This window comes from Melozone crissalis, unplaced genomic scaffold (genome assembly GCF_028551555.1).
Source record: "Melozone crissalis strain CALT ecotype California unplaced genomic scaffold, PUWL_Pcris_2 ptg000061l_1, whole genome shotgun sequence".
Lineage (NCBI taxonomy): Eukaryota > Metazoa > Chordata > Aves > Passeriformes > Passerellidae > Melozone > Melozone crissalis.
In genome coordinates this window covers 5624724-5647500 of record NW_026535839.1, presented here as the reverse complement: position 1 = coordinate 5647500, position 22777 = coordinate 5624724, and the positions used below count along the sequence as shown (strand labels likewise).

Genomic DNA, 22777 nt, shown 5'->3' with positions numbered 1-22777 from the left:
AGATGGATTTTTCTTTCTCTTTTCACCTGCCAATCTTCCCCCCACGTCAGGGCTCTGCTGCTGCGGGAGATGAGCAGTGACATTTACACTCCCACTAACAAGCTGGTTCAGTGATGGGCAGCTCTGCAGGAGAGCATCTGGAGTCACAGAGCCTGAGCAGAGAGAGGGGAGTGTCCTCTCAAGCACATAGAATAATTTGGGGCTTTTTTGTTGTTATGAGCATTACTGGGACAGGATCATGCATGGAAACAGCAGGCAGAGCCTCAGTGGGGCACTCAGGGCCTTTGACCCTTCATGTGGGTCAGGTCCTGCAGCTGATGGGAGCAAGGAGATGTCACTGCTACCCAAAAGAGCATCCTGCATGTCCTGCTGGGAGAGGGAAGGAAGAAAAAGGATATTAAAAGGAGGATTTGCAAGAAGTCAAGCATCACCACAGGAGCAGTTTCACTTCTCAGCCTGTTCATAGCAGCAGGCTGTGCCATCAGCCGTGCTCCTGCAGTTCAGCATTCCTCAGTACCCCAGGAATCTGCCTTTGGCTCCTTGGGAGAAACCTTACTAAGGAAGCAGAAGTGAAACGCAGGCTGCTTTTCCTTCCCTGTATCTTTCCCCACCACTGTGTCTCTCAATGTTTTTCTTTGCCTTCTGGATAATACAACATTCAGTTCACCCAGAGTGTCACAGTAATAATAGGAATAGCAGTAATAAGAGTAATAACAATAACAATAATAATGCTGCTGCAAAGTAAATGTAAGAAAAACGTAACAGCTCCAAAATGAATTGTAGTGGTGGTGCAGGAAACTGCTTTGGGTCATCTCCTCTCTCTTACTGGTTGTTCTGCTGCTGGCATGAGGAGGAAAGTGGGAATTAAGAACCAGCAGCCTTTCCTGGCTGCCAGACTGCTCTGCCACTGCAGCCAGCTGAGGAGGTGCCTCATTGGACCACGAACCCCAAACTGGGGGAGGAAATAAATATCATGGCAAATGAACCCTGACATTTGTGTATTCCTATGCCCAACAGAGCCAAGGAAGGCAGATTTCCTAAGGATCTATGGCTGCAAGTCAAAGACTGTAGTATGGATGGCACTGATCCATTTATTTGAAGGAGAGCATCAATGGCTTTTCTCTTGTCTAGAGTATCATCCTTTTGCACAAAGCTTGGACATTCCTGATATTGTGGAGATTTCCACCCTACTGCTAAATCAAGGCGAACAATTAGGCTGACAATCATTAGGAATACACAGATAAACAGGATCCTGTCCTGTCCCCAGTCTTCCCTCTGAGCAGAGAGAATGTGCTAATCAGCCGCATTTCATTAAGAAGCCAGGCTAAAAGATTAGGATGCTGAGAAGGGCAGCCCCTTTTAGTGTCTTTACCCCTCCCTGAAGTTGGGGCAGCTCCTTCAGACTGAATTTTAATGGGCAAAGTACCTGATATGTTATAACACAGTTTCCTCACAGTAATTGCTCTGCTTTTCTACATCTCCACTAAAAAACTCCCAGTGTTTCCCAACTGGTGCATAAAAGTACACCCAACAATCTGCAGAGAAGAGATGACTGAACAAATATACAGTCAAGCCTGGGGGGAAAACTGCATGAAGGCAGATTAGAAAATGACCAGAGAAATAATCTTTCAAATATTGAAACTGCAGAAATTAAGAGGATATTTGCAGAAATCTCTCATTACAGAGAGCACACAGGAAGCATCAAGACTACAACCTGACCAGTGCATGAAGGTTATACAAGGAAGAAACCCAATCTTTCCACCAACACATGGTGACCACGATGAGTCCCTTGTCAAAGTGATCAATCAGCAAAGCACAGAAAATGAGACCACTAGTGGAGTTTTTTCCAGCAACTGAAACTCAGCAGGGATGGCCCCCTTTGCATCTTTCAGCAGAGGGTTCAGGATGGAAAGTTGCTCCCCATGGTACCAGAGCCTACAGTGGGAGCTCCAGCTGGGAAGAAGCTTGGCAGCTTGCATGGGCAGTGGGTCAGATCAAGGAGAAATAGAAGAAAAAATAATTTTTAGCATTCTTGACTGGAACGTACTTTTCTTCTAATTAAAAAAAATCATATTTACTTCTGTTACAAGAGGTTTTTTTAATTGTGAAAATTGAGATATTTTCATGCCTTGAGGGTCAACATTTTTTTGCAACCAAACCCTAATACAGAAAGAGTCCTTTGCAAAACATACTTGCCGGAAAGACCGTACCAGTGTCAGACAGACTGCCCTGTAGTGAAACCCTCCATGCTCATGTTGAAGTTCCAGTTTGGACCCTTTCGACATCACTCCAATATCCTTTTCTGGTTCCTGAATCCCCTCCCTTCCCAAAAACTGTGGGCTGTTTTTTGTAAAATCTGCCAAGAATCAGCTGTCCTACAAGGGCAAGGAACAGGCTGTGCCACCCACCAGTCCACGTGTCCATGGAGCAGCAGAGAGGAACACCAAGAGCTGTTCAGAGGCTTCCTCACCAGCTGCAGACACTTCCACGGGCACCAGTGTTCTCCTTTAAATGTGTGGCTACATCTCAAACCAGCCACGTGCAGTTTCCCTCCCACGTCCACAGAGCAGGGCTGTCAATGCTGCTCAGACTCCTGGTGGCCCCAGCAGATTTGCACTGAGCTGCTGGGCTGGCCCTGGGGAATCTGTGCTGTCAAATAGGTACGGAGTGAAAACTGCGGAGCAGCAGCAAGCATGGAGCAGGGGACTCTGTCTGGTTCACTGCAGAGAAAGCCTGTCCTAGAAACAGGAGCTGAGCCAAGTTTGGGATCCTGTTGCTGCCCAGATTGTTCTCACACCCCAACTCAACCTGGTCATCGTGGAGGAGAAGGTTCTGAAAGCTGCAGGGGGTGACATCAGGGTTAGATGTTAGAACTTGGTTTCCCTCGCAGTGAAATGAGTCTTTCTGAGCTTTGTCTCTTCCCCAGAGCGCTGTGACGATTCATTAGGCAATTGTAAAATCAGAATGTGGTTGCTGACTAAAAGTTGCAGCTCATTAATAGCCCTGTTTATTGCCAACCAAATAATTAGCTTAGACATGCATCAGCAGGCCTTGATTGCATATGAAATAACTGCCTTATAGAAATCAAATGAGTTTCTGAGGACAGCTCAGGTGTCACCTCAACCCCAGAATTGAAAAGGAAGAGGAAAAAAAAGGAAAAAAAACCCATCCACTTCAATGTGTTGCTCAGCAACAGAATTTGCGGGGGAAACAATCTAGGAATGAAGGAATGAGCATTTCCAAGAGAACAGGTTATTTCAGGCAAGACATCAGGGATGAGCAAATGTCACAGAGGAGGAAAACTTCAATTTTTTTTCCTCCTTTAATCAATAATTCAAACTAGACATTTTGGATAAAACAAGCATTTAAGCTAGCTGATTGAAAAACAGAGATCCCAAACCTTTACCAAGAGTCACATTGCTGAGGAAATGTTTATTTGTTTGTGTGAGGGAAACGTTAGATTTACTAGACACCGAATTAAAAATTGAAAAAACGCTCTTAGAAATGTCACTTGTTCATTTAACGAGGAAGATGATGTAATGCCAGTTCTGCTATGTTGTGCAGCATCCTTCCCAGGGCAATCCCATGCTAATTTTGCTGTTCTCCTTTCCCGTGTGCCCTCCCTTCCCTCCCTTCTCCTGTTTCTTGCAGGACAAGACGAGCGCGCTGAGCCTCAGCAATGTGGCGGGGGTTTTCTATATCCTCATCGGTGGGCTCGGACTCGCCATGCTGGTTGCCTTAATCGAGTTTTGTTACAAGTCCAGAAGTGAATCAAAGCGGATGAAGGTGGCAACCCATTCCACGGCCTTTCACACCTCCTCTCTGATCCTCCCCCGGCTCCAAAGCTGCCTTCAGAGACGGATGCAGACCATGGGTGGAAAGCCAAGACATAGGGATAATGAAGTGGCTGTGTCACTCAGCTTGCTAGAAAGGAATAGGAGCATCTGAGGAAGCTGAGAGAGGGTCAAGTGGGCTGTCATGGGGAGCTGATGCAAGATCAGACATGTGGCAGAATGCTAATTCAAAATCCAGACACAGAGCAAAACCACAGCACAAGCAGCAACAGAGACGCATTGAAATTCCTTAAAATGAATGAAGGCAGGCTATGGCAATGTGTGTGCAGCATGGATAAAGTGTGCTGGGGCTGGTGTGATACAGCCGGTGCTGCAATATGGAAAAATCCCCAAACCCATGCTCCTAACAGCAAGATAAAACTGGGAGAGTGCAGTAATGATTCACATCCTGTTGTTCCCTTTGCTGGCACCCTGCTGGCACAATTTCCAGGCTGACAACACCAATACATGCTCTGAGCATTGTTGCCCTGGAATGGATGATGTGGGCCTCCAAATCCCAGAATTATGGATCCTCTTTGAGAGAAGTTGGCCTCCAATGTCTCTTGTAATGTTTTTTTAAACTCCACCCTGTCATGGTCTTGCAGAAGCATATTTCCTACAGCCCAGGAGATCTGTTTCAGCCCTAAATTCTGGTGTGCCTGAATTTCTGAGTGTTGTGTCAGGAATGGATTAGATTTGAGAGCCTTGGAGATAGACATTTAAGGCAGCCCCTGTGGAGCACATATATCTGGGCAATCCTTTACACAGATACTGTGGTGTTAGGGGAGGCAGAGGGATGTGTGACACATCCCTGGTGTTCCTCATCTTTACCTCTCCCATGAGCATGGAATTTGTTATGGAACTATGAAGCATGCAGTGAGTTTCAAAAAATCCAAATAGGTTTTTATTTCACTGAAACTCACCCAGAATCATAAGGAAAATAAGCAACTGCTTCTTTGTGTTTTATGTCGCCATTTCACAGCACGCTCAGTGTTTTGTCAGCAATAATAACATTTCTAATGCACTGAAAATGTGCTACAGCTCTTTTCCCATTGAGGTCCAGGAAATTCCACAGGCAATGAGAGCTACCTTGAGCACAGGGGTAAAATAATATGAACCAATAGAGTCCATGGAACTACAAAGATTAGATTATCATTTGTGCCCACTGTAAAGCTAAGTATGGCACAAATGCACTGCAAGAAAAGTGTCAGAATGCACTCAATAGCTATTCCAGATTTATCTGTTAGGGATAATTCTTCACCTGAATATCACAGTCCAGAAAGAATGATGGTGCCCTTGGAGATACCTTGAACGGAAAACCACCAAATTTGCTTTATCTTTTAGTTAAATTGTTCTAAGCAGGTCATCTCCTTAGATCTTTGAAAGTGAATGTTTTGGATGGATCTGGAACAGGAAGATGGAATTTTGTTTCCTGAATTAGGCTTGCATTTCCTAGTTACCTCAGTCATCACTGTAGACAAAAACACAGGCACATGCTCAAGTTGTCACATGAGGAAAGTTAAACATATGTTTGCAGTGAATCAGAGTCCACTGTGCATAACAGTCCTGGAGTAGCAATAGCATCTCTATGGGGGAAGTGTGTAAAATACCTCTGCTCAGATCCAGGATGACTGTTCTTATGTTGTAGAGTTTGAAGAGGTTTTTGGCATATGGCACTGTTGCTTTATGCCCCAAAATACTGCTGAAACATTTAATTTTGCATGTAGAAGAGGTGTGAATGAACAGAGCAGATGTAGTGGGGACATGCAGAAAGTGAGAGTCTGAATGGAGACAAGGAAGGGGAGAACAGTTACAGAAAGAACACACTGGTTAATATTATAATTTCTCCAACATTGCAAAGGACAGGGGGAGACCCCCCCGTCTTTCCTAAAAAGGGTTTTTGTTTAATCCCACAGCAATCAATCAACGAAGCCATACGGACATCAACCCTTCCCAGGCCGGCTGCAGCAGGAGGCAGTGGAGAAAATGGACGTGTGGTCAGCCACGATTTCCCCAAATCCATGCAGACAATCCCATGCATGAGCCACAGCACTGGCATGTCCCTGGGAGCTACGGGATTATAATTGGCCTTTTGACCCATTTCCTGGGTGAGAGCAGGGGCAGCCCAACTCCACCTCTCCAGAGCCAAAAAACATACCCAACACCAACAAGACAAACGATGATGACAGAAGGGACAATTGGATGGATCTTCTCAAGGAAATCAAATAAATTTCCCTTTTTATTTGCAAACAGATCCACTGGCAGGAGAACAGAAACAGGTCTGTACTGCAATAAGGAGAGTGTAATGGGATTTTACAGACTCGTGAACCATCCCTGATCAAAGAACCACTGGAACACTAATGAGGACTATGCCATTTTGTTTTAACTTGGTTGTTAATAAGTCTTAGTGTGTGCAATATATATATTTTTTCTTACTAATTCCTGTGGTGTCAGGGTAATATCAGCCCTTTCCCCCTTCCCTGCTCAGTCCTTCAATCTGGTTTAGTTTGGGATGCAAACCACAACGTCTGAGCTACTAAAGGCAAAAAAAAAAGAAAGACCAATATGTGGCAAGCTGAACTCAGTGCAGGGCGTCAGCATTGACCTCTTTTGTCCATCGTGGTTCTGCCTTTGTTGTTCTGTGGTGAACTTGGGCTGTGGAGTTATCTCAGCAAGGCAGACAGAGCTGCCCCAGCTCTCCCTGCAGCACGAAGGACTCGATGCAGGAAGAAACCTGAACATAAACACGAGGCTGTTTTACAGGGGGAGAAGTGATGGGTGAGTTTGGAAAGCCCAGGTAGCGTGAGGACAAAGCAGTAATTCTTCCAGAGATGATGAGTGATGATTCAAGAGGAAAATCACATGCCTGGAGTGGAGAGTGGCAGACTGGAGCAGAGAGTTGGTCTGAGATCACGGTTGGCTGCTAAGAGGGAAAGTAAATGTGGTACTTATTCCCCTCACGTGTGACTCTCCTGCCCAGGTTATTGGGGGCTAATAAGCAATTGTGAACCATTTCTTCATTGCTTAGCTTCTGTGTGTGCTCCCTTTCTGGTGGTCACATAAGGGAACCACCTTGGGCCAGGAACAGGCCATCTCCAGACACCCAGTTCTAGACAGCTGCCAATCAACCAGCGCTACGTGCTACAAGTCATGGGCTGCAACAGGGACACCCTGCCCTCCTGCTCTGAAATCCCTTTATGGCCTTTCTTCCCTAACTCAGAGGGACAATTTGTAGGTAGCTGGCCTGAATGGATTCCTGGAAGGAGCTGCTGAGCTGAAGCAAACCAAGGAGGAGATCATACAGGCAACCATGACACTCAGCAGCATCAGTGCTGGTCACACTCAATCTCCCCACCAAGCTGGGGCCTGTCTGGGTACAAAGCCAAGCGTAGCAGATTCCCACTCTGCTTAGAGAGGGGGAAGCATCCACAAGTCAGGAAAGCAGGCTGCTGACCCCAAACTTGGTGTTGCAGAAACCCACAGTGCCAGGAGGTTCAGCCACAGGCCTGGAGGTCAAGGGGGCAGGAATGGTTTTCCAGAACCACACAAAAGGTTCATTCTGTGAATCTCTGGCATGGACAGACAAATGCTTCCCACCCTGGTGGGCCTGAGAGACCTCAGGGGTGTGACATTCTCAAGTGAAGGATTCCCAGGGGAGCACCTGGTGAGAGAGAAGATCTGTGGGGCAGGGGCTACAGTGAGCCCACTTGGCCTGGTCCCATCTCACTCATGGCAAATAAAGTTCAAAGGTTCTCACAGAGTCCAATACCTGTCCAGGGACTGAGCTGCTGCTGGAGCATTCTGAGCTGCTTTTTCTCATTTTCTTTACTCTTTTCTGTTTTTTGCAACACAGCAAGAGAGGAGCCAGGAAAGAAGGGAAGGTGAAGAGAAAATGATGCAGGCAAATGACTGGCACAGGTCTGTGAGAAGAATCTGGAAGTAAGGCTGGAAACTGTGTGAACTCCAGTTTCCATTAGTGTATGACTGTGCAGAGCAATACATTTACCACTTCTAACACCAGCCTGGTCTGAAGCATCTGCTCCACTTATCCACTTGTCATGCAACAATTTGGAGACCAGCAAGTCAGAGTCAAGGTCCTAAGCCTGGGCACAGCATGACTTGTGCCAATGTTTTCCTCTGTCCAAAACTGAGAACATTGTGATCCTCATCTCTCATCACTGAACATGAACTGTGCTAACAGCCACTCCAAGCACCACTTCAGGGCACCTTCTGTTGCTTACCATTCTTTTTAACCTGCTTTTCTTAATTTTAATGTCAGTTCTGTGTAACGCTAGCACAAGTGGAGACATCCTTATCAGCACAAGCTCTTTTTTTTCCATGTCCAGAGCCCTCAGATGAGTCTCCTGTCCCAGCTCTTGTCATGTTCTGGGCCAGTGTGGTGGGAACAGGCTGCTGGTACCCACCAGAGCCCCATCCTCCTCCAGGAGCAGGACCCCATGGCAGCAGGTCACAGCAGTCTCGAGAGCAGCAGCACTGCTAGAACTGGCCACCTGTGACATGAAGATGTGAGATGCAGCTGTGTGAAAGGCTTTGGATCAGTGGAGGGGTTACAAAACAAAAAAAAAGAAAAAAAAAAAGTGAATAGGACAAAAGCGTGGAAAATGTAAACTTGTAATATGTATTTTTACTACACTTTTCTTAAAAATAGAGTAATGGTAAAACTCTTGAAGACATTGACATTTTTTCTCAACAGGATTCCATATTTAACAGTTTTGGCTTTCATTAAATTTTGCTCTTTGGTACCTGGATCTTTTATTTAACAGCTATATTTGTTTTTAACTCTCTTTTGGTTTCTCTTTCTTTCTTTTATTTTCTTTTCTTTTGGCAGTACTGCAAAGGATTTTGCTTTTATCAAATGCAATGGTGTTTTTCTTTTCACATTCTCTTTTTTTGAAGCAACATTTTTATTGGTAATTATTATTTACACAAAAAATAAGAAAACTATCAGCTGGAATTTTAGAACCAAGGATCCATGATCCATTTCTCATACCTGTCCATGCCGTTTTGTGCCAGTGCTGGATGTGTGGAAATGAAAATGATGTTACCCCTCAGGCAATATTACCCAACCTGAATCAAAAGAGATTCCTTTGATTTTTGCTGTGTCTGACTTGTGAACAGCAGCCGAATAAACTGCTTCAGGTTGAAATTGGGAATCTATCTAATATTTACCCAAGAGTCAGGAAACTAAATATTCATTGGGTTCAAAATTAATTATTTTGCTTTGTTTGGAGTCTTGTGGGGTTATTTTTTGAGGAGGGCTATTAGAGGATTTTAGCTTGTTTTTACAGAGAGGGAAGACATGGCCAGCTCAGAGAAAACTCAGAACCAGCACTGGTCCAAAAATCCCTACCAGGATCAGCTTTCCTAGGAGCTCCCATGCTGTTTCGGAGGCTTGGACATTTAAGATGCTTCTCACTCAGTTTTCACACAACTGACTGCTAAGTTCCTCATCCAAAAGCTTGTTGAGAGGGGAAAAGAGAAAGATTTAAATGGTGTTGGACATTTATGCAAATACTGAGAGCTACTGAGGTAAACTGCACTCATTCATGTCATGGTGTTGTGGAGCACTTGGTGCCACAGGTGTGGAAGGAGTCCCCTTCCCACATCCTCACTCCCAGTTATCATCTGGGAAAGCTGAGACACACAAGTGCCTTTGGACCAGGCCAAGGTTAGAGAGCCAGCATCTCCAGCACTCACAAGAGGTGTCTCCCCACTGGTAAGTTTTAAATACAGAATCAGCTAGGGACAGAATTAATACTTTTTGGAAGGGCCAGTGAACCCTGAGGCTGCAAAGTACAAGAGAGTCCCAAGTACTGGGGCCTGAAGGAGAGGCTTCCCAAGGGCAGGCTATCCTGGATCAGCCCAGTTTGGACTTCCACAATTCCCTAGGGATCCAGTGCTGTGCTGGGGGCTTGGATTCTGTCACAAAATGCCCTTCTTGCTCAGTGGCTCACTCTTGGTTCCCAGTGAGATTGCAATAATGCACAAGAAACGTTCCTTTATATCTCAGCATAAATAGGACAAAATTTCCTCCTAATGGCAAACTCAAATATTCCTTCTAAAGTCTCCAGCAAGAATCCATCTTCAGCAGTTGTTGAAGCAAAATAAAAAAGCTCACTGAACCCTGAATTGCAGCAGGAGAGCAACAGATGCATCACCCAATCCATTCCTTTGCTGTGGGGTCAGGACCCAGAGCTGGGATGCTCCAAAAAGATTTGGCTGGGCTTGTTTGTCCATCTGCCACCAAGTGCAAGGAGAACTTAAATCATTGAAGTTCAGGGAAGGGACAGGGGGCGCATCAAAGTGTTCTTTAAACCAGTGGGTACCACTGGCTCCACTGCTCACCTCCAGCAGCTCAGTGCTGTGTGCCCATTGGAAGTTTTGGGAGACGTGGGGGAGTTTTAACTGTGAACACAGGCTCCTGCTCAATTTCCAATGACATGGCCAGTCACCCAGGTCTCACGTGTGGCTCTGGGTCCCAGGGGAACATTTCTGTGCACATTTTTTAGCCAAGTCAGAGCTTAGGCATCACCTTGAGGATGGGAACACATGGGTTCCTACCAGCAGAGGTACCAGCTTAACCCCAAATCCCTTTTGGGGACCTGTGTGGCCTCTGATGGCTTTTGTGCTGCTGGCCCCTCCTAAACACAGATACCCCGTTTACCTTCATGTTACCTATGAGCATAAATCAGTTTTTCACCCACCAGTGCTGGTTTTGTGTCTTGGTGCCCCACTGCTGACTGAAGTCTCCGTGCTGTCATCTCTGGCACCCAGTTCATTAATTAAAAACAGAGATATCAGGATATCACAGTGCCATGCACAGCTGCCCAGCAGCCTGCAGGAGGGCAGGGATTTTGGGGTAAAACCACATGCAAGCCCCAACTCCCTGTTGCTCCATCTTCATTACATAGATTACATCCTCACCACCTTCCTTCTTACAGAGCTGCTCTGTTTTTTTTCCAGGCACTTGTTCCTGATGGTTTGAGTCTACAAGAGAGATGAGTTTAGTGTACAAGAACCTAGAACAGGCTCTCCTAGGAGCAGAGGGGTAGCTTGAGACTGATCACTCCATCAAAATCCTATTTCCACCCTGGGATTCTACACTCAGCATCACTTTCCATTTCCCTTCTGTCCATCCCCACCTCTCCTCCATTTGTACATCAATACTACCCTCAGCACAGCCAGGTTCTCCTCTCCAGGACCTGGAATGGGCTCTGGGTTTGTACATGGTGTTCTCTTAGAGGCAGATAAGTCTCTATCACCATATAGCTTTAGAAAGCAAATTAATTTTGGGATGGGGCAGAAGTGTGGATCCAGCCTGGGCAGAAATGATCCCATAAGCTCTAACACTGTCCTTGGGCAGCAAGGAGCCCTTCAGTGGGGCCACAACCCTGCAAAGTGCTGGGTTACCTGGCTGCTCCCACAGCACTTGGGCTAATCTCCCTTTTTCTGGAGTGCACTTCTCACAGGGAGGCATTTCTGTCTGGCTGCCAGGAGCAAATCTGGGAACCTGGGAATCACCTCCATGAACTCACCTGCTGAACCTGTGCCAAGGGAGAGCTGTCTCTAGAGCAGTGAAACTGCAGCCCTCATCCCCAAGAAGGGTGATCTCACCCCTTCCTCATGCACTAACATGCAAACACAGATATTGAGATGCCTTTCATAGCCCAAATTACCTGTCAAAGTACCTTCCTACTCCTAAGGATCAATGGGGTATAAAGTAACAGCCTCAAAGTGTGTTCATCACTCTGCAGGGCTGGTTTAACATGCTCTCTGGATCCCTTCAGCAGTAATTCCTTCCCTGTTCGAGCTGGCATCAAAATTAATGGCATGTTGTGTTCTATAAGTCCTGACTTTCCAGATGAAAGGTACAGGGTGTTGTTCCCATCAGTGTTACAGTGTAATAAATCAATGCTTTGCCATTGGAAGGATTTCAGACAATTGCACAGCTCGCTCTCAGGAGCTCTGAACACAACCTGTCTGCCAGGCCATTGGCTCATTGAAAAGAAGTTTACATAAAAACAGGAAAAAGAGGGGAAAGCCCAACATTTCATTGTTGCCTGCTTCATGAAGGATGCTGGGGCCAGGGCAGCAATGGCAAAGTTTCCCCAGACCCCTTCTCAAAGGGGGCACAGCCAAAGGGAGCATATTCCCTGTGCCAAGGGGGCTATGGATAAGGTCAGCAGAGGCTGGGAGGGTCTCACTGGATCACATAGGATCAGAAATATAATTAGTTTGCCTTCTTACTGCCAGATCTAAAACAAACTGCTCCCAATTTCCAGAAAAGCAGCAGGAAAAGGACTGAGGCCAGGACAAAACACCCAGCAAGCCCCAAAAGGTGCCCACAATGTTCCTGTCCCAGCTTCTCTGAAAGCTGCTGCCCACAGAGCAGTTCACTTACTTAACATCTTTACCAAGTAAAACTTAAATTCCTCTGCTCCCAGGAGCACATGTGAAAGACAGGAAGAGGCTGAACTTGAAAGGGGAGCTGGTTTATTGCCTCAGATTAGCTCAAACTGCGTGACGAGCTTTCCTCACTTCAAAACCAATGTTGGTAACCTTGAAATCTGCATTATTAATATTTCAACATGAGTCCCATCAGGAGCTGCTGCAAGAGCTCTCCTGGACTCGTGACAGCTCGTCCTGTTTGATTCTAATCATATATGAATGCATGAGTTAAGAAGACATCATTAAAAGTACATTAAGTTTAATTATGCTAGCAGCCACAGACAGTGGGAGCATGGGCTTAATGCAGAATGCATAATTAGATCAGACCTAATCCATTAGATCCATATTTGTTCAAGAAAATGCTCCTTGTCTATAAGTGTCACTGCAAAGTGATCCATAGGGTTTGGAGGGGCAGCAGCATTTTCTGGGGGTTATTCCCTCTCACCCCTCTGCCCTCCTCCCTGCCCAACATCCCTGTGCACACAGCTGAGCCCTCACTCAGCTCCTTGCCTGTTCACTTTAACAAAAGCACACAAAAAACAAAGAAAGAGATCCCCAGCCCTGGCACCTGGAGGGCTGCTGCAGTGGTTTTATTGTATACCATAATTCCATAAGGTATTATGGCCCAGATCTCCTTTGCAAGGACCTGGCCCCATCAGAGGGTCTGCAGATGCAGGAATGCACCAGTCCCATGTGGGTGAGTGGCCTCACAATCCACTTGAACCAGGGATGGAAAAGGATGATGCCTTTACATCAACTCCAGGAGTATTGGCTGCAGAGTGGCTTGGGACAAGCGTCCAAAAAGAACAAAAAAAGACAAAAATAAACCAAAAAGTGAACACAGAAGTGTTTCAGCTCATTCTAGGGTTGATCCAGCTCTCTCCACTAACACCAGGAGGGTGCTGGCATGGGCCTGCAGCTGTGGCAGCGGGGAAGGTGACACATCCCTTTCCCAGCAGCCCTAAATCCACCCACTGCATCACTCTGCAAAGCCACAGCATTCACAGGAAACCACCATCACCAGTGGGAGCTGTGGGTTTTCTCCCCCATCTTCACCCCACAGCAGGGATAAGTGGTACCAGCAACCCCACACACCCCCAGAAGCCTCACCATGGCAGGGACACCAAATCTGCCCTTGCCTGAGCCCACAGGGGATGAGGCTGGTGTGGTTTGGTGATCCTCAGCTGGAGAATGGTGGATCCTGCAGCCAAGGGCTTGTGCCATGCAGTGATTTCAGCAGCACCTCTGATGCCTGATGAAGGCTGACCTAGAACAGAGACTAGATGGAGTTAAAGAATAAAGTAGGGATTTATTAGGAGGCCTCAAGAGATCCACCTTGAGCAGCACAAGAGCCCAGCCAGGGTTACACCCAAGGTGAACCAAAATGGTCACAAAATGGTCACAAAATGGTCACAAAATGGACAACAGGACACGAGGTCTCACACTTTTCCCATTTGTGTGCTGAGGTCCTGGCTCAGCTGAATGAGAAGATACAAGGTGAAGACTTGGGAAAACTTTCTTTCTCTAAGGAAGCAGTTGAATTACAGTGAGTTGTGTATACTCCCAGCTCCTGATGGACTTTCGGACATTAGGGGAAATATTGGAAGCAATCTAACCTCACAAGGTCTTTTAGAAAAAGTATTGATCTCCCCAAATGGGCAGCAACTGATATGTTCAAAGAGAGCATTGTGTGCATTCCTGTTTGCACTGTGTGCATCCATGTGCCATTTAAAAGTGCAGAGAAAACCCCACAATAAAAAATCAAATATGAGCACAAAGATCAGCTCTTTGCAGAAATAAACCAGAGGACCTTTATGTCCTCATCAATGCCCTTTGGTGTGATAATCCATATGGCAAGATAAAAGGATAACTCCTGGTGCTGTTAATTGTCCTTTCCAAAGGAAAGCAATTAAACTACTGCATTCACTGAGCAATCAAAGGGAAATCTAAGTTAACCCCTTTGTGGCCAGCTTGCCCCAGCCAGAGCTCTGGCATTCCTGATAGGAGATGGGTTAGAGCTGCAGTCACAAGCCACACACTTGCAGAGACTTGTAAGCAAATTTTAGGCTCCAACATCCCCCTCTGAGATCCCACCAGACATCTGGCAGAATTCAGCAAGATGCCACAAATCTCCATCTCTGCTGCAGTATATTTTGACAGGATCCTGACACAGCCACATGACCACAGTGTGATCAGCTTTTAGGTTTCATATGAAGAAGTGTTTTCATTCTGGTGTAAGAGAAATCTCCCCACCCGTCACAGACCATATGCCACATTTTTAGTACATTTGCTGATTAACCAGAAAGCAGGAAGGGAGCTTGAACACTGCTCCAGTAATTCCTGGATCCTCTTTTAGAACAATTGGCACAGAAGGGGTTGCATCTCCTCATTATTTTTTTTTAAGAAATGCAAACAGAAAGATTCTTATGGGTCAGTGGTGCTCCATGAGAAGTCCAGGTGGAAGGACAGGTCACTTCCCATCTCCTGCAGCTGTGGGGAGGATGAGGGAAAAGACACTCACTGCTTTTAATGCCATGGGTGGGAGGGGAAACTCTCAGTGCCTTCCTCCTTCTGCTTCTGAGCTGTTCCCCAAGCAGGAGCGTAGGAAGGAAAAGCTTCCTTATCCCAGCCTGTGGGACTGGTGCTTAATCCCCTCAACAGCAGAGTTCTACAGCTGCTGACAGAGACAGGAAGCTGCTGGGCAGGAATAATGGGAGGCAGATTAAAAGGGGTCAAAAGAGAGCCTGAAAACTGCTGAATTATGTGTCTGGGGCTTCATAAGACTGGTGAAAAGGGGAGGGGTATGACATTAAGAGGAATTAGGACATTGCAAAGGGAGACTTTCTGTCAAAACTCCAAAATGCAAGCCCTGAAATGAGCAAAACCAATTACTTTGCAGGAAATACATTTTGGTAACTGTAGTGCATCAGGTAGTGCTGTGTGGCAGGAAGAAAAGATAGAGCCTAACTCCAGGCCAGGAAAAAACAACCAAACTCGTGCAAGCAGGCTGCAAACCAGAGAAAAAACCCTCTGTGCTTCCCCAAAGATAGACCCTGACAGACTGCTGTGATTTGTTTTGTTGGTCTGTTTTTCTTCTGAAGCTGCTTGTGTTTCTAAGGGAGGGAGGTGTGGTAGGTTTAATGTAAATGAGCTTCATAAAAACATTTTATTTTTGTGGGGGAGCTCATTAGCTAAAATGAAGACTATAAAAGAAAAGTTGTCAAAGTGAGACATCTAAAGAGAAGATAATGAGTTGTACTGCAAAGCATAACTGAGTGCAAGGAACGTACATATAGAGCTTCTCTGAAAGATTTATCTTGCAACCACTGTTAAATCACATGGAGAATTGAAAGACTTTAAATTTGGGGAATAGACAGGATGAAAGGCTGTGGTTTGACATCATGATTGAGGGACTGATTGCAAGACTCCCTACTGCTGAAAAGAGCAGATGAAGATCTAGATATGCTTGCTGATCACAATGAGGATGTTTGCCCCTAATGGGACAATATGCTGTGCAGTCATTAAAAAAGGAAAGTTAAAAAAACCCAAGCATATTCAAGGGTCACAGCAAGAATTCCACGTGGAAAAAACCTCATGATTCCAAAAATATTATGCACAATCTTGGCCAGCCATCATGGGGAAAGCTGACCTGAAATTGGAATAACTGGGAATGCATTATTGCAGTCAATACTTTCCAGTTCCACTTATGTTTGTGCCTACCAGCAGTGCAGTGGCCACTGCAGCCTAAACAGCCTCTGTCTAGGAAATGTCTTTGAGCTGTCCTAAGAGTCCATAACCTTATTTACAAAGTTACTGCACCAAGAGCAAGAGGGTTCCTCCCTCCCTGGAAAAGCTGGGCCGAAGTTGCATCTCCAAGAAGTTCTTCACCCTGCCTGTGAAATCTGCTCTGAAATTGAGACGGGGAGGGAAGCAAGACAGAGAAGGGGCCAAGGACACTTTAGGCTGGTAGACAGGAGAAGGGAAGAGAGGGGAGGTGATGGAACAGATGCTGGTGCATAACGAGTTCCTCCGAGGAACCGTGTCCCCACCAGCAGCAGCGGGAAGCACCGGGCGCTCCCGAGGTGCCACTTTGGGGTTTCATGAGCCTCAGCTGCTCCCTGCAAATGTGCCTGGCTCCCTACAGAACTGCCAGCTCCAGAGGTGATACTTTTGGGGTTTCATGAGCCTCAGCTGCTCCCTGCAAACTGGGAGGTGTCGGCTGTGTAGTGTACAGCTAGCAGAAGACCTGTGACGATTTGAGTGATTAAGCAAACGCCTAATAGAGATCCGAAGTTTCATTATGTTGAGATATTTGGTGGTGCTGGGAGGTCGATTAGGGCGTCGTTGATCATTTTCAGGATTTGGTGGTTTTTACGAAGGTTGAGGGCCATTGGTTGTTTCTGTATGTGGATATGAGGATGACGAGGATGGATAAGGCGAATGATCGTAAGTAAGCTTTGATTAGGCTGGAGTGGAGGGTGGTGGCAGCTTTGGTTGCTGTTAGCTGTAGGTTGGCTAGTCCTTCTGGGCCTAGTATTTTGTATCAGGAAAGGTCAATTGGAAGCCTGGCTCCCTCCAGAGCTGCCAGCTCTGGAACTGGGGCACGGCTCCAGCCCCGTGTTCATCAGCTCCCGAGGGTGAGAGAGGATTGATGGGAGCCCCAGGTGTGCTGGCTCCCGGGATGAGAGCAGAAATCCTCAGAAATCCTCTGGGCTGACACAGGGGGGCTCCTCCCACGCCTGGCAGGGAGGGAAAGCTTGAAAGCATCATTTGTGCAGGAATAAGAAAGCAGCGTCTTTGTGCCAGTTGGCTTGGAGGCAGCAGGTGCAGCAAGGAAAATGTGATATGGGTTTGTTAGCTCTCCCATAGAGGCTGGCTTGTAATTGCTGCTTTGGAACACTTCTGCGTGGATTCTGTGCTGGAGCTGGGTGTTTTCTACAGTGCCCTGGTATGTAAATTGTGGAGCTGTGGGTTTTAGTGAGGTGTTTCTAAGAGCTGTGGGATGTGACAGTGAGGCCAGGGATGACCCTGTGGGGTGAGGGGATGTCTCCTTGCTGCTCAGATCCATGCCCAGGTGCTGCACATTCACAGTGCACCCCTGAGGACAGCCAAGAACCTCTGAGCAGTCCTTTGAAGGAGAGATGTCCAAAGTGGAAATTACCCTCGAAGTATTTGGAGACCTGGGGTCTCCTCCATGGCTTGGATCAGTTCTTAGTCAGCTTCTGAGGTTTTTCATTTTAAGAAAGAAAACATTCCAAGGTTTTCCCTGTAGTCTAGTCCCTAGGCACTCTAAGAGTGCTGAGAGGTGTCCCTCAGGTGATGGGAGGGAGCAAGCCCTGTTCCTGAGGCACCTGGTGGTACAGAAGCCACAATGGCTCCCTCAGCAGGACCAAAAGCATTTGGGCATCCAAAGTCATGGAAGATCTTTCTTAGGATGGAATATTTCTTTCATTGGCTGATTGCTTTGCCCTCCTTCCCTCTGCTGTTTGTCATGTGTAAACACAGTTTAAGGAGCAGTGAGCTCCCAAGGTCTCAGCTCCCACCATGTGCCCTTAAGAGATTGTGCTGGTAAAAGCTGCAAAGGGCAGGGAATCCTCTCAGCTGGTGGATATTGCACATATTCCATTCTCACACGCAGCACAAGCCCTCCCTAAGGAGGAGAGGAGTGAGAAGGGAAGATCTCATCATGTCTGACTGATGTTTAGAGAACAACTTTGCATCCCACCGGCGCCAAAGCCCCAGGACACATCCTCTTGCTCCAATTTCCAGTCAGAGCCATGGAGAACTTTCTCTTGCAAGCTGGAAATGGGCTAAAAGCAGCTGAGGGAGGAACTTCAGGAGACAGGAGGGCGAGCATGAGCTCCTCCTGCTCACAGAGCTCAGCCCAGCCCAGCTGCCTGCGTGGCAGGGGCCAAAGGAGGGATAATTGCTCTCCCTGCAATACTCTGTGTACATTTAGATTTCAATTAATTTGCTGGGTCTAAACGAACTGCCTCCTATTGCTTTCAGCAATCAAGTCTTGTTAATTGAAAATAGCGTTTATCTTATCTCTAGGAGAAGGCTGGACAAAAGTAGGGCAGCAGAATCCCATGTGAAGGTAGCAGAAAGGGAAAAGAGGAGGGGGGAAATGAGGAGAGGGAGGGGAGCAGCCAGGGTGGCCATGGCAAAAAGTTCAGCTCTTCAGTGCTTTTTTTGCTTTCTTTTCTCAAAGGCTTTAATTTTTTAGTGTGCCCCAGTTTGGAAGAGGTTTTCTTTTTACCCAGATTCATGTGGTCCCACTTGCAGCTGGTTTGGGCTGGCAGTGGGGTTATGTGTGTGCTCCTGGGGCAATGGCTCATGCTGCAAGGGCTTGTGAACACAGGGTTTGGGGTGGTGAAAACAGGGTTTGGGCCCATGAATACAAGGTTTGGGCTAATGAACACAGTGTTTGGGCTATTGAACACAGGGTTTGGGCTTGTGAACACAGAGTTTGGGCTAATAAACACAGGGTTTGGGCTCATGAACACAGGGTTTGGGCTCATGAACACAAGGTTTGGGCTAGTAAACACAAAGTTTGGGCTCACAAACACAGGGTTTGGGCTCGTGAATACAAGGTTTGGGACAATGAAAACAACATTTGTCTAATGAACACAGGGTTTGGGCTAGAGAACACAGGGTTTGGGCTAGTGAAAACAGGGTTTGGGCCCATGAACACAGGGTTTAGGCTAATGAACACAGTGTTTGGGCTTGTGAACACAGAATTTGGGCTCACAAACACAGGATTTGGGCTCACAAACACAAGGTTTGGGCTCACAAACACAGGGCTTGTGGTAGTTATCACAGGGTTTGGGCTCACAAACACAGAGCTTGGGCTCACAAACACAGGGTTTAACTCCCTGCTGCCTCTGACACTTCAGTGCTGCCCGGGGCTGCTGGAGCACAGGATAAGCCTCTCACACCCCAGTAACACTGAGCTCAAGGAATTGTATTTAAAGCATTTTCTCAGGTGCTGGGTGAGCCCCAGGTAGTTGATCACCCCGTCTTTGTTTCCACAGGGACAGCCACAGCAGAAACAGTGACTGAAAAGTCAAAAGTGTCTCAAAAATCAAAGAATACCCAAAGCCCACCCCCTGCTCCCTTTCCCAAGGAAAGCCCTTTACAAAAGAACTGCCAGCCTTGCTGTGCTGTTTGAAGAATGATCCCAGTTTTGTACCTTTAAATTAAGTTGCAGAATAAGTCCTTAAGACATGAGATCTAGCACAGGTTTGGGCTTTATTTTTTCTTTTTCCTGGTCTGATTTCTTAAACCCTCTCTGAGTTTGCCACCATTTGAACCTCATGTTATCTCATACACACAGTTGTCATCTCATTAAAGGGAAATCAGAGGAACTGACTTTAATAAATTTTAACACCCTGTGTGAAAAATCTGGCAATTAAAGCTTCCTGCCCCTGGACCTTTGAAAGTGACACGGGGCAAATCCCCTTCAGTCTTTAATAGGAGAGGATCATCAAAGGATGGTGGCACATGGGCGTAGGAGAGGAGGCAGAGGAAGGGAAAAACCATCAAAACTGAAAGGGACTGCAAGACAAAAGCTCACCCTCCTGCCAGAAACTGAGCAAAAGCATCATTACAGGAGCCTGATAAGCCCAGCTTGTCCTGGAGCAAGGAAGGCAGGATGGAGGTGGGTCTAATCCAGGCAGCACCAGGAATGCATCATTCCACAGAGACCCCCAAGTGCAGTTCTGACAGGAATTATGTGCTTGGAATGATGTAGGAATGCATCATTTCACAGAGACCCCCAGTGCAGTTCTGACAGGAATTTTGTGCTTGGTGCTGATCTCACAAGGCAAAATGTTCTGGGGAGCAGCAAGCAGGGCCATGGAGCAGGCTGGAAGCTCTTCTGGGGAGTTTCTGGGAAAACATCCTTGAGATAAATGTGTCATCAGGGTAAATTCACCATCCCTGCCACCTTTGATAACAATCTATCCAGGAATAATCACTTCTAATACTGTTTTTCTGGTTTGGGGGTTTTATTTATGGATGGGGATAAACAGGATTTCACCACTGCTGAAACTTCACCAGTGAGAAGGAGATGTACTAGCCAGGTGTTCAACTTCCCTGTAATCAGATGGAACCTCTCAAGATTTCTTGGTCCTTCTAGCTCCCTCTGAAACCCTGAACCTGTTTTCTGAGCTCTCTGTCACCTGATATTTGAGCAAATTGAAATTATGATCTTCATTCCCATTCCCTTATGACTCATCTCAAAAGCACATAAAATAGCAGAAGTGTCTTGGGAAAAAAGTACAAAGTGTATATTGTAGGGGTTTTTATGACCTAGACTCTGACATCTCTTAATCTGGGGCTAAAATCTTTCTTTTTGCTTTTTCTCCACTTCTTTATTATCTAGTTCTTCCAGGATGGCAAGAGATGAAAGAGATCTCAGGATAGAAATCACTGATTTTGTGCCCAGGCAGGTGAAACTCAAGCAGTGAGGAACTGATGATGGACTGGAACTCATTAGCATGAAAATCCTCAGGTGCCTTATAAAGCTTCTCCTCTGAGCCTGCTGAAAGTGATAACTTCACTGGAAGAGATTTTTTCTGAATAGCAATGGCCAGCCAGGGACTGTTGGTTTGATTGGATTGCAGTGAAGCTTCACATCACACCTGAAACACAATCTGTGGAGCCAAAAAGAAGTTTGTTAGGAGACCGAGACAGGAGGAGACAGGAGGTTGTGGTGCAGCTTGGCATTTGCCCAACATGAGAGGCAGGTGAAGTGAGCCACAAGCTGAAAATGGGCAGTGCAGCAGCTACAAGGAAGTGGGAGACTTGCTTCGGGCAGGCTGGGGAACCCAAAATGATGCAGAGCAACTGAAAAAAGGAAAGCTTGAGGTAGGTCTTGGGTAAGTAACTGGGATAGCAGTGCCTCTTCCCCTCCAGAGGGAAGGAAGCTGGTAGGGCTCCATGCACAAAGCTTGGTTTGCCTTTGCCTCCATGAGCACAGAAACGCTACAGGAAGACTTTTGTACTGAGGGCTGTTGATCCATTCTTGGAGCACCCAGCTCCAAGAACTACTGTCAATGTGCTTTTGCTTTGTGTGATTAGTCAAAAAACTTACAAAGTGAGTTGTAACATTAAGTTCTGAGTCTGCTGCCTGAGATATGAGCTGCTAGCATCTTCCCATTGTCATAACCATGTAATGAGACTGATGCTGAAAAATAAAACAGCTCAAGGCACGTTCCACAGCAGTCCCATCCCATTCATGACCTGCAACAGCCCCCAGCTAGCAACACCCCCTCTCATCTAACCCCAGCTCCAAGTGCCCCACTTGTGACCTCAAATCCCAGCACTCCCAAAAAATGCTGTTCTGCAGCAGCTGCTCACACAAGGGGGGCTGAGCCAGGAGGGTCCCTGCCTGCTGGGGGGCCCAGACCCCTCCTGTGCCATTTTACAGAAGGTTTTTGCTCTGGCTTTGCTATTCCAGGAATTGTCAGACTACATGAGGGGACTCAGCACTGCTCACACCACGGCAGCACCCTGAGTGCCTTTGGCTTCACTACCAAGTCCTCCAGATTTTTCTTGGCACAAGCCTTCCCTTTCCAGGGAAAAACAGTCCATGGGCCTTTTATCACACGGACAGGCCTTGCTCCAGCCCCCATGGCTCTGTTTTTTCTGTGACTGCAGCAGCATTTAATCTCCAAGGCAATTTAGTTTTAGGCAAAAAGCAATCTCAGCACCCCTGCCTGCAGCATCCCCCATCAGCTGCTGGAGGGAAAACGCAGCTGGGACCCCTGGGGAAGACACAGGGGCCAGGAACCGCAGGCGTTGGAGGTGTTTGATGTTTGCTTTATTTATTTATGCAGCTCCTGGCGCCTCCCTGTGTGCCGAGGAGCGATAAGCTGCTCCCGGCTCCTGCCTGCCCTCCCCTGCTGGCTCCGTGCTGTGCCAGGCTCCACCTCGTTAGCAGGCACCAAAAACCCCTCCCTGCTCAGATCCCTGCCGGGCTGCCCTCCCTGCCTGCCGGCATGCCATGGAAACCCGAGCTGCAGGGCTGGGCACAGGGACAGGGATGGCGGATGAGGGATGAGGGATGGGGGATGGGGGATGGCTCCAGAGATGCCCTGGGTAGCCACAAGGCAGAGGTGCAGCCTCACAATTAAATTCCCCACTGCCCTTCTCACAGCTGAGCTGAGTATGGTGTGGTGTATAAAGCAATTTAAATATGTTTAATTAAATCAGCTTGCTTGTATGGTGCTGATTTGCAGCTGAAGGTCAGTGATTCACAGCTGAGGCTGCAGGGCTGAGTCCAACAGGCCCCATCCTTGGATCTCCTGCATCATGGCTGAGAGCAAACCCTTGCTGGGCTGGAGCCTGTTCTTGTGTGCCCAGCTCATCCCCAGGTGTGCCCAGCTCCTGCCCTGCCCCACTCTCCTGTCCCCTGCAGCTCACAGCTCCCTGGGTGCCCCCATGGCTCCAATCCACACCAAAGCCTCTCA

The 22777-nt window shown here is 47.0% G+C and overlaps 1 protein-coding gene across 2 annotated transcripts in view; it reads left to right on the top strand.

The window, feature by feature from the left end:
- Positions 1–7143, top strand: part of GRIA1 (glutamate ionotropic receptor AMPA type subunit 1) — a 119115-nt gene extending 111972 nt beyond the window's left edge. For both annotated transcript variants that reach the window (XM_054288104.1, XM_054288105.1), the window contains exons 15-16: positions 3652–3786; positions 5729–7143. In XM_054288104.1, coding sequence (XP_054144079.1) covers positions 3652–3786; positions 5729–5917 — 324 coding nt within the window. In that variant the 3' untranslated portion in view covers positions 5918–7143. The remainder of the gene's footprint in view (positions 1–3651; positions 3787–5728) is intronic.
- Positions 7144–22777: the final 15634 nt, after the last annotated feature.